This window comes from Chelonoidis abingdonii, chromosome 1 (genome assembly GCF_003597395.2).
Source record: "Chelonoidis abingdonii isolate Lonesome George chromosome 1, CheloAbing_2.0, whole genome shotgun sequence".
NCBI lineage: Eukaryota > Metazoa > Chordata > Testudines > Testudinidae > Chelonoidis > Chelonoidis abingdonii.
The window spans coordinates 46044282-46056286 of record NC_133769.1 but is presented as its reverse complement, the minus strand read 5'-3'; the positions used below and the strand labels follow the sequence as shown (position 1 = coordinate 46056286).

Below are 12005 nucleotides of genomic sequence, written 5' to 3'. Positions count from 1 at the left end.
TCCTGCCTGGCTCTTGAGCTCCCGGCCTGGGAGGCTAGCCCTCAGCCCCTCCCCCGCTCCCCCCCACCCCACAAAGCTGCAGCGTGGCCAGCAGCTGAGCAGCTCAGCTGAGCTCCTGAGTGATCCTGCTGCTTTGAGCTGCAGGCAAGGTAAGGGGGGGAGGGGGCTGTGAGCTCCACGGCCGCTGAGGTGAGCAATTTGCCCCAAGCCCTGCAGGGACTCCTGGCCCCACGAGTATGTCTCCGCCCACCCTGACCCCTCACCCACTTCCCCCGCCTTTAAATCAGAACTTTTTATAGGGAACTGGTTGTTAAGATTTTGGCAGCTCATCACTGGTCCCAACCCCCAATTTGAGAACCCCTGCTCTAGAGTTTAAAACCAAAATTATATTGTCTTGTGATATATAGAGATTTACATAGCATAAACTCATGAAATTTGCCTCCTTCCTCAATGTGAAGGAAGATATGCACAACTTTCCCCCGCCCCTCCAAGTTTTGAATTGCACAAACTGGGTTTTGGAATAAACAAAAAACAAGTTTATTAATTACAAACGGCACATTTTAAGTGATTGTAAGGGATAGCAAACAGAACAAAATAGATTACTGAGCAAATGAAACAAAACACACAAACTAAGCTTAATATACTAAGGAATACTAGCTACAAATAATAATTTCTCACCCTAAATGTTGTTTCAAGCAGGTTGCAGAGTTTTTTGAAGGCAAACTGCACTGATCGTATCTTAAATCTCCAGGGATTCATTTTGCAGGCTTATCTGTCTTGCCTGGGCTCAGACCTCACCTCCCCCAGCTTAGTTCCATTCTTTCTTCATGTGTTTTCAGCAGTCTTCCTTCTTGGATGGGGAAGCAGTTGAGAAGAGCCAAGATTAACTCTCTCCCAGCCTTAAATAGGCTTTACATGTGGCAGGAATCTTTTGTTTCCTAGCCCACTCCCTTCCATTTGAAAAATATCAGTTCAAAATGGGACCTTGTAGCAACAAAGCAGCATCTCAGGAAGGAGAGAGATTAGTATCTTCAAAGTCCTATTTTCCTTTCTAATGGCCCATCCAGCCTGATTGCCTACTAGCTGGTGGGCATTCCCCAAGTACACACACAGTTGTAATTGTTATATAGTCAATATTCCTAACTTCAGGTACAGGAATGATACATGCATACGAATTGGATAATCACATTCAGTAAATCATAACCTTTCCAATGATACCTCACGTGACCCATCTTGCATAAAACATACCATAAGTATGCCATATTCATATCATAACAATATTTCTATGAAGAATATGGGGTGTAATGTCACAGATGGGTTACTTGCTGTGGAGTTAGTTCAAAAGTGGGCTATTAGGGGAATCAAGCAGGAAAGACAACCACTATGACCTAGATGAGGAGTGTCCCAACAAATGCAGAAACACAATATCAGGTAAATAACAGTTATGAGAAGACTCTTCAGCCCCAAGCCTGGTTCCATGGTGGTTTTTCCAAGGCTGAGAACCTGGAGATCAAAAGATATTGTTAATTAAAAGCTCTGCCCTACAGAAAGTGTGTCTGTGTGGGTTGGGGGTGGGGAATGTTAGCTGTGGCAAGCTGACACAGATGGATGGAATCAGGGTCTGCAGCAAGCAGGCTATAACTTGGTTCCAAAGAGAACTGGGGCACCAAGGCTAATCATGTCTTCCTAGGGGCTGGAGGGGAATGCCAAGCATAGGTAAAACACTTCTCTGAGGGTATGTCTACACTACGAAATTAGGTCGATTTTATAGAAGTCAATATTTAGAAAGCGATTTTATACAGTCAATTGTGTATGTCCTCACTAAGCACATTAAATCGGCGGAGTGCATTCTCAATACCATGGCTAGCATTGACTCACGGAGTGGTGCACTGTGGGTAACTATCTCACAGTCCCCACAGTCTTCACTGCCCATTGAAATTCTGGGTTAAGCTCCCAATGCCTGATGGGGCAAAAACATTGTCGCAGGTGGTTTTGAGTACATGTGATCAGTTTCCCCTCCCTCCCTTCATGAAAGCAACAGCAGACAGTTGTTTCACACCTTTTTTCCTGGGTTACCCATGCAGACACCATAGCACAGCAAGCATGGAGCCCGCTCAGCTCAGTGCTGCTGTTGTGCCTTTGGATGTTTAAAAGCTCGATGGTGCTGTTTGCTGACTAGGATAGACCTCAGCCAACCAATATTCCCATTGTCATTGCTGCTTGTTGTGTGCTCCATAATATCTGTGAGAGTAACGGGGAGACATTTATGGCAGTGTGGGAGGCTGAGGCAAATTGCCTGGTGGCCGATTTTGAGCAGCCAGACTCCAAGGCAATTAGAAGAGCACAGCTCAGCATGCAGAGCATCAGAAAGGCTTTGAAAACCAGTTTCATGATTGGCCAGGCTATGGTGTGACTGTTGTGTGTGTTTCTCCTTGATGCAAACCCTCTCTCTTTGTTGATTTTAATTCCCTGTAAGCTAACCACCCTCCCACCTTCGATCACAGCTGGCAAAGGAAATAAAGTCACTATTGTTTTGAAACCATGCATTCTTTCTTTATTAATTTTAAAAAAGTGAGATAAATGACAAGGTAGCCCAGGTGGGGTGTGGGAGGCGGGGACGAGGGAAGGACAAGGCCAGATTGCTTACTGTAGCCACACTACAAATCAAAACTGTTTGAATGATAGCCTTCTGTTGCTTGGGCCACCCTCTGGAATGGAGTGACTGGGTGGCTGGAGCCTCCCCCCCTGCATTCTTGGGTGTCTGGGTGAGGAGGATATGGACCTTGGGGAGGAGGGCAGGAGATTATACAGTGGATGCAGCGTCAATCTGTGCTCTTGTTGCCTTTCCTGCAGCTCCACCAGATGCCTGATCATGTCTGTTTGCTCCTCCATTAGACTCAGCATCACCTTCTGCATCTTCTGATTGCGCTCACTTAATGCTTTCCTGGCCTCTGTCACTGATTGCCTCCATGCATTCAGCTGTGCCCTATCAGTGCAGGAGGACTGCATGAGCTCAGAGAACATGTCATTGCAAGTGTGTTTTTTTCACCTTCTAATCTGCAATAACCTCAGGAATGGAGATAATAGGGAGAACATAGAAACTTTGCACCTGCAGGGGGATAAAAAGGGAGAGTAACATTTAAGATGATACATTTCTGAGAACAAAAGGGAGACTCTTTCACAGTGAATGAAGCAATTCACAGTAGACAGCACATGTGCTTTAGGTACAAGGTCACATTTTGCCTTTTATATTGAGTGCCTGCTGGTATGGTGACACATCACACACAGCTGGGCAACAGAATTCAGTTTCCAGGCAGCCATAGTAAGCCAAAGGGTACGCAAGGTTGGCTTCTTCTGCCTTCATAACATGTGGGAATGGTTTCAAACTGCAATCCCTCCTTTCCCACAGCAAGCAATGCTGGTTGGGTTTGCCATTTAAAAGGAGGGGCTGCTGTTTTAGGGTGGATGTGCAGCACACCTTTCCTCCTACTCCCAAGTGTGGCTAGTCTCAGGGATGATTCCTTTTAGCCAAAAACAAACAGGCCAGCATGAATAGGGTCCTTTTACTGTTCCCTTACAAAAATTCCCTTATTTCAGCTAGGTGACCATGAATGATATCACTCTCCTGAGGCTGACATAGAAAGATAAAAACCGAATGTTGCTTGGATATGACTAAAACCTAGGACCATTCGCTGCCATGCTTTGTGCTGCAGTGATTCCAGACTACTTGCTACTGGCTTGGCGTGGTAAAGGACATGGAGGACGAAATAAGGCAGCGCTCCCCAGAAACCTTCTGCAAAGGCTTTCAGAATACCTCCAGGACAGCTTCATGGAGATGTCCCTGGAGGATTCTTGGTCCATCCCCAGACATTTTAACAGACTTTTCCAGTAGCTGTACTAGCTGCAAATGCATCCCAATTCTTCAGGGCAAATCATACATTAAATACTATTGCTTTTAAACCCTGTACTGTAGTTACAAATGTGCACTCACCAGACGTGCCTTCTCTGGCTTCAGGGTCCGGGAACCTGCCTTGGGAGGGTATTGGCTCCAGGGTGATGAAAAGGTCCTGGCTGCCGGGGAAAACAGATTCTCCGGTTGCCTGCTGTGCATTCTCCTCCTCCTATTCCTCATCCACAAATCCTACTCCACGTTGCGTGAGACTCCCCCCTTGCAGGTGTCCCTGGACAATGGTGGGGTAGTGGTAGGGTCACCCCCTAGAATGCCATGTAGCTGATCACAGAAGCGGTATGTATGAGGCTCTGACCCGGAGCAACCGTTTGCCTCCTTTGTCTTTTGGTAGGCTTGCCTGAGCTCCTTAACTTTCAAGCAGCACTGCTGTGTACCCCTGTTATAGGCTTTTCTCCACCATGCCCTGTGCGATTTTGGCATATATATTAGCATTTCTTCTTCTTGATTGGAGTTTGGCCTGCACAGATTCTTCTCCCCATACAGCAATCAGATCCAGTGTCTCCCATTCGGTCCATCCTGGAGCTCATTTGTGATTCTGGGACTAACTGGTCACCTGTTCTGCTGAGCTTGCCACGCTGACCAAACAGGAAATGAAATTCAAAATTTTCCAGGGCTTTTCCTGTGTACCTGGCTAGTGCATTGGAGTTGAAAGTGCTGTCCAGAGCGGTCACATTGGAACACTCTGGGATAGCTCTTGGAGGCCAATTCTGTCAAATTGCGTTTGCACTACCCCAAATTCAACACAGCAAGGTCAATTTTAGTGCTACTCCCCTCACTGGGGAGAATAAAGCAGTCGATTTTAAGAGCCCTTTAAGTTGTCGGAACGGTGTTGGTTGTGTAGCTGCATTGCTTATAAAATCGACCTAATGTGGCTAAATTTGACCCAACTTTGTAATATAGACCAGGGCTGAGTGCTGTGAACCTTTTGGCTAATAAACCATACTTTATTTTGAAGAAGCTGTCTCTGTGCCACTGTATACTGCTACTATCCCACACGAAACTCCTGCAAGTGCCAGGCCCATTGGGCCTGCTGGGTAGCATGGTTGGCCCCCTGGGGTATAAACCAGAGGCTTTGCTGAAGTGCTGTTGGCTCATGGGATCCCACCCCAAAGAAGGGTGGAGGCACAGGCTTGTCACTTGAAAGGAGTACACTCAAGGGCCTGGATAAGAGTCTTGAAAGGGGCAGTTTATCCAGAGACAGTGACACTTACATACTGTGATCAAATAATCTCTTAATCTTCTTTGATAAACTACATGGATTGAGTTCCTGATTGTATCTCTCATTGCAAGACATATTTTCTGGATTCTTGTATATCTCTTTTTTGAACCCTCTCTAATTTTTCAATATCTTTTTTTAAAGTTTATAGTTACAGTTTTCCAGTAGTGTGGATCCCAGTTGCTGTACACAAGGGTAAAACCACTTCTCTTCTCTTGGTTGATATTCCCCTATTTATATCTCCAAGGACTATACTAAGAGCTCATAGGCTGTTGGTCACATGATCCTTAAGTGCCTTATGGAGAGCCTGTTTTCAGAGCTGCAGTTCCCCATTCTATAGGTACAGCCTACATTCTTTTTTCCTAGATATATGACCTTCTTTTTGGCTGAATTAAAATTTCTAGACAAGATGTAAGCCAATGAAGAATCTGATCTGGAGTGTTGGAGTATATGCGTTCTGACCCTGCAGTGGCCTTTAAGCACAGGCCTCTTCACAGATTATTCCTTAACATGTTAATATACATGCTTGTGAAGATGTAAAGTATTGTACAAGTGCTTATTATTCCTTCTCTGAGTATGAATTGTACAGTAATGTTGTGTGTGGAGGGTGAGGCTGATCTTGGCCACAATACACATTAACATTAACACTGCTTTTGCAACATGTATGCATGCACATCTGGGGACCATTATACCTGGCACCTGTCAGAATATGAGCCTCGACAGGTAACATGGAAAACATTTCCCCCCAGGAATATCTTGAAATATCATCATTTGATGTGAAAGCTTAATACATAAAACTTTATTGTTCATGTGATAAATTGTATTCTGTTAGCAAGACTGAGTGGGTGTGGAAATATCTTTTATTGTACTAGCCCACCTTGTGTCTCTAATATCCTCCTGGCTACAACAATACTGTGTTAACAAGACTGTCATTCTACTTCTACTAATAAACCAGCCTCCATTCCTATGTACATCATATAACATAGTGGAAGATACTGAACCTGCACAATAAGACACGTCAGCAGTTTGCCATTTAACACAGTCAACTTCCTACATTCCTAAATATTAATGATAATTCCTTGTATTGCTTTTGTTTTCTCAGAACTTTCCAATTTGCTTTGTTTCAAGACATCTCATAACTGCCCAGTCAGGTACTTGAATTGTCAGCAGCCAGAAATGTGAAATGAAAAGCTGACGCAAGAGTTTTTTCTTTCTTTTTTGTGAAGTAGACAGAAGAATATGCTACCAGTACATGAGGAATAACAAAGCTCCAATAGAATAAAGTAACTATAAAGCGTGAAGTGAAATTACACTTCAGTATCTCCAGCCATTAAAAGTCACATCACATACAAACAGAGTGGATGGTTTAGCTCAGATGGGGATAGTATTGCAAACACAAAACTGTATTAAAAATAATTCAGACTGTTATTACCTTCCACTCCTTGGGATTTGGTATAGAGTGGGGTATCATATGGACTCTTTAATAATATTAAGGACAGGACTGTCAATCCATTTTCTAAGCAGGATATGTTCAGCACTTTATTATAAAATACTGTGTTTTGCAAACCAAGGCATCATAGATGCAACAGCCTAAGCTCTTTGAACATATTTTTGTTGTGTGGCTAATTGGTGGATATAGGCATTCAAAATCCCAGAATTGTTCTTTCATCCTAAAATCAGTGCTATTGATATATTTCTGCTTCATTACAGATTTTCAGCATATGATGTTGATTTCATATAAATGCTGAAACACCGAATGTTAACATTTTTGTTCCAGAGTCTTAATCCCTTGCTCCTAATGTCAGTGAAGTTGCTGAATCAGATCATCTTTCAGGCAGTCCAGAAAACTGGCCTAAGGAAGTCCATCACCTCTTTCCTGAAGAGAAACTGACACATACTGGTTGACTTATCAATACAGCACCAAAATCACATACTGCCTAGCCTTCTTCAATTTCCTTACCAAACCTTGCAACAAGTGGTCATTAAAGATTCTGTGGTTCATTTTACAAGGGAAATAATGCTAATTCTGATATTCTGATCATGTTATCATAGTTCATTTTATTCTGCTACCTCCATCTCTTCACCACCACCACCACTCCCACAGTTTCAGATGAATCCAGTATTCTTCTGTGCTTCCTGTCACAGAGCAGAGAGGAAGGATGATGCAGGGGTTGGTGCGCTGGCTTAGGACATGGGAGATGGGGTTCACGACCTTCCTGTGTGAGCTTGGGCAAGTCATTTAGCCTTTCAGTGCCACAGTTCCCCATGTGTAAAATGGGAATACCAATGCTACCCTGCTTCAGAAGAGCGGAGTGGAGGATAAACATCTTAAAGATTAGGAAGTGCTTTGGGATCTGCTGATTGAAAGGGCTATATAAGTAATAGGCAATAGTATACAGCACTATAGTGCTTACATTGAAACCACTGGGCTTAGTCACACTACAATATACACCAGGGAATGCCTGTAGGATCCCTATAAATGTGGGTGATAGGTAGTGCTTAATTTGGAATGAAAAGAGGTGCCGGGGTTCAGACAATTATTTTACTTTCACAACTGATGCCACAAGCCCAGAGGTGCCGGGGCTCTGAACTGCCAAGCCTAAAGGTGCCGGGGCTCAGGCTTAACAAGCCCGGGCACATATTAAGCACAGGTGGCAGGGCTTGAGAGTTGTTAAACTAGCTGCTGGGCAGGTGGCTGCAGTGCAGAGGTGGCCTAGGGCCCCCCTTTCTGGGGTGTGCAGCCCAGCTGAAGTCAGCAGGGCTTGCAAGGCTCTGTAGGGTGCATATTTAGAATGGCGCTAACCCTTCCTGCCCCTGCCAAGTCAGACACCCGGACGCTGCTTTGGCTCGCGACGAACTTTCCCCTGGCCTGAAGGGGCAAATCCCCATCCCGCAGACGTGCAGCAGGAGGGAGTCCCACACACTGGTCGCCTCCTGCAGCTGTCTCTGCACTGCCGGGCGCGCGCCCCCGCTGTCACACGCTGGAGCGGGCGGGCTCGCGCCTTCTCTCGCCCTCTCTCACCCGCGCACATCAGGCAGCTCCGGCGCTGCCGGGTGAATGGGAGCAGCAGGCTGGAGAGCGCCAGCGAAAGTCCCAGAGATGCAGCACCGAGTCTGGCCCTGCTAGCTTCCCGCGCCAGGCATTCAGTCCCGTTCCCCCACCCCCTCCTTCTCCTCCTCCTCCTCCTCCGCGACTTGGAAACGTTTAAAAGGCGAGGCTGGAGAATCACAAGCCATTCCCCCAGTGAGGCGAGGTGCAGCTGCTTGGGGACAGAGAGCCACAGAGAGAAGAGGAACAAGACGATTTGGAAATGCTAATTCTAGGGCGCTTGCTTGCTTGCATCCCACTCCTCTGCCTCCTCCGAGCGGGTGAGTGAGATTTGCATGTATTAATAATAGGGGGGTTTAAAACCAACTTTGCGCCTCTGGGAGCCCTGGCTGTGCTCTGGCTAGTGCCATTCCCGACCAGAGCCTCCTTTACTTTCACACCACGGAAACATGCTGTCAGCATCATGGACGGGAATGTTTCTTCTCTCCCTCCTCACCTTAGCCTCCCTCCAGCTGCTGCTGCTGGGCTCCATGGATGCAAGCTCCAGTCATGCCCCCACTAGCAGAGACAGGCTGCTCTGGCTGGGCTCGCTCACAATCCCACCCACGCCCTGGCCTGAAAAGTGGCATTTAACACCAAAGCATTAGATAGAAGGCTGTTTGCATTGCCATTAGCCAAGGAGCCAGGATCAGCCTCTTCTGAGGAGACTGTGTTCCAGCCATTCACTCCCACAGCCCGACAGGATGCACTCGCATGAAAATTTATCACATATGAAATGAAAGAGAGAGAGAGAGAGAAATCTACAATTTAAGGCAATATAGGCAACAAGCATCAACTTGCCTGTACAGTACATTGGATGTTCGATTTTATTTTAGCTAGCAGCCTGTTTAGGCAATTAACATTTTTAAGAGTATCAATGAATGGTGCCAAATCTCAGTCTAAAAAGAAGACAGTTAGCCAATAGCTGATTAAGTCAGTCATTGCTCTAAAATGAGTAAGATACTGATGTCTTTAAAGGCAAAAATACATTAGTCCGTATATTAACGTTTCACTCTTACTGAACACAGTATTGGTATTCTGATTTTAGCAGGACCACTTACATAACTAAATTAATTTTTAACACATGCAGATTCGTGCAGAGTGCATCGTGAGAATCCTACAATTTCCGTTCTATCATTCGAAAGCAGATATTAAAGGAATAGTTAACTTATATTATTAGAAGTGTTGTCTTAAGCACTTTGTCATATATATTAAAATAAAAACGTTTCTAAATCATAAAATTTTATATTGTGTATTATGTGTGTTCTGATGTTATTAGCTCCTGCCAAAACACTGCAAAATGTTGGTTAAGTTTCGCATACTTATGTGAAAACAAGAGCGTCAGTCATTGTCATCTGTCCACAAAACCAGTTTTATAGTAGAGCTCTCTTGTTAAAGTAGATATTAACCTACATTTTTCATCTAATAGGTGGTGCTGCTTCTGGCACATTAAATCTTTATAAACAAAGATCAGTGTCGTGCTAACGGTGCAATCAATTTCACTGTAGTTGAACTCCTCATACTGTAATTGTTTTGATTTGACAAATGAAAAAACTAATTTGAATTCCCTTTCCAAAAAGCTTATTGGAAGTGGTTGAATTGTAAATTTGATGGGTGCAACTGACCTTTAATTAAGAATGTCTTTATAACAACTGAAATATTTTTAACTTTTGATAGGCACTATTCAAATTTTAATTCTAAAATGTTAATTCTAAAAAATCTTAAAAGCAGCAAAAAATCCTGTGGCACCTTATAGACTAACAGACATTTTGGAGCATGAGCTTTCGTGGGTGAATACCCACTTCATCGGATGCATATTCACCCACGAAAGCTCATGCTCCAAAATGTCTATTAGTCTATAAGGTGCCACAGGATTTTTTGCTGCTTTTACAGATCCAGACTAACACAGCAAGCCCTCTGATACTAAAAATCTTAGTTATTCTAAAATAAAATATAAAAATGAATAGACCATTACACTTTTCTGGTAGTATACTTGATGATTTTTATAACATCTTCTACATATTCCCCACTTATTTCCTAATAGTAATGAAAATTCCTATTTTAAAAGTTAAAATTAAGATCTATTTATCTGTATGTGTAAATATGGGTATATTCTGTTATGACACAATGTATATGATATAGAAACATAATTACATTTCTGACAGAAGTGCAATGTTACTAGAGTTTACATCTTATTTGCAGGTTAATGTGGTCATGCCATATTATAAACAATAGAAAGGCATTTAGTAGAACTTGAACTCTCTAGGGAAATAGAAATTCTTGTTGCTTAAACATTTGTTGTACTTCCTTTTGTGTTGTGGTAGAAATAAGATGTTTGTTTATAATGTAACTTTCTAACAGTGTACTTGTGTGACTATGCTGTACTCCTAAATACAAAAGATCTGCCAATACTAGAAACCATTTTTTTTCAATCATACATCAGGTATAATACCAGCTGCTACTTAATTTTTCTCCCTTGACAGATTCACTATTGTTTTCAAAACTGACCTGGAGAGGTCACCCTTCTTAGAGGTGATGGATGATTTGGTCTCAATGGTAGCTCATTCTGAGGACTGATGAGCCAGACTGCATAGCTTGTTGAATGATGTGATTGTTCCCATGAATGAATACACTGTACAGGATATTAGACTGATTTTAATCAGATTTCATTTGAATATCTTCTTCCCTCTGCCTGCAACCCAGAATACTTCTACTCTATCGCTCTTTGCCTGTAAGATTAATGATGTTTTAGATTTTGATATAATTTAGTTTTGCTTTCTCACAATAAAGAATTGAATCATTGGGTTTAGTGAATTTTATAGGTACTAGGGTTTTTTGTATTGGGCTAGTGGTTACCATTCATTTTGGTATCCAGAACCAGCGCCAGTTTATTTTGTGAATGGAATGTTGCTGTAGAGCATGGTAGACTGTATCTTCATCATGAAGGCTGTGCACGTTGTTTCAAGAGTCTATTGTTTTATCCTCAGGGATATACAGAGAACTTTCTTGAAAACCTACTGTGTTTTACAGGTCCAACTTGATTTGCATGTAATTTCAAAAAAATAAAGTGGAGTTCCCAGTTTGCCACTATCTTACAGTGATATCCTCTCATGTTTCAAAGGAAGTCTACTCTGGGGTCCAGTTCTACTTTGGAGTTTTGCCATGGACTTCAATGGGAGCAGTATAAGGCAGTTAATCTATGAAAAGTACATAAAGCCCAGCTCTCCCCACCCATGAGAAAAACTCATAGGAGGGGAACAGGAGGGAAGAAAACTCAAAGGCTAAATGGTTCCTTTGGGAGTGAGTAGAGGGCAGTGGTTTCATCTGCTGTATTACTGGACAAATTATAATGGCCTGATTCTGATGCCCTTACTTAGGGATGAATAATACCCTATTCCACAAGTCGTCCCACTGAAGTCAGTTAAAGAACTGAAATCACTTGGACTTCTTATGCAATAAGGTTTATTTCAAATAGTACCAATTACGTCAGTTCTTCAATGACGCTACTTGTGGAGCATGATGCTCTTCATCTGGGATCCTTATGGGTAGTAGAATTTGGCACTATATTCTGACTATAGAATAATGTTTGCATATAATCATAAAGATTTCCTAGTAAATTCTTGTGTTTATTATGAAAAAATTAAAAGTGTTGCACATCATTCCGCATTGGTTGTGGTATTTTTACCATGAACAAAAAATCATTGACACTGTTTGTAATTGCATTTATTCAG

At 43.0% G+C, this 12005-nt stretch overlaps 1 protein-coding gene across 6 annotated transcripts in view; it reads left to right on the top strand.

Annotated features, from left to right (window-relative positions):
• Positions 1–8237: 8237 nt before the first annotated feature.
• Positions 8238–12005, top strand: part of PTPRZ1 (protein tyrosine phosphatase receptor type Z1) — a 211801-nt gene continuing 208033 nt past the window's right edge. For all 6 annotated transcript variants that reach the window (XM_032791702.1, XM_032791701.1, XM_032791698.1 and 3 more), the window contains exon 1: positions 8238–8555. In XM_032791702.1, the coding sequence (XP_032647593.1) occupies positions 8498–8555 (58 nt within the window). In that variant the 5' untranslated portion in view covers positions 8238–8497. The remainder of the gene's footprint in view (positions 8556–12005) is intronic.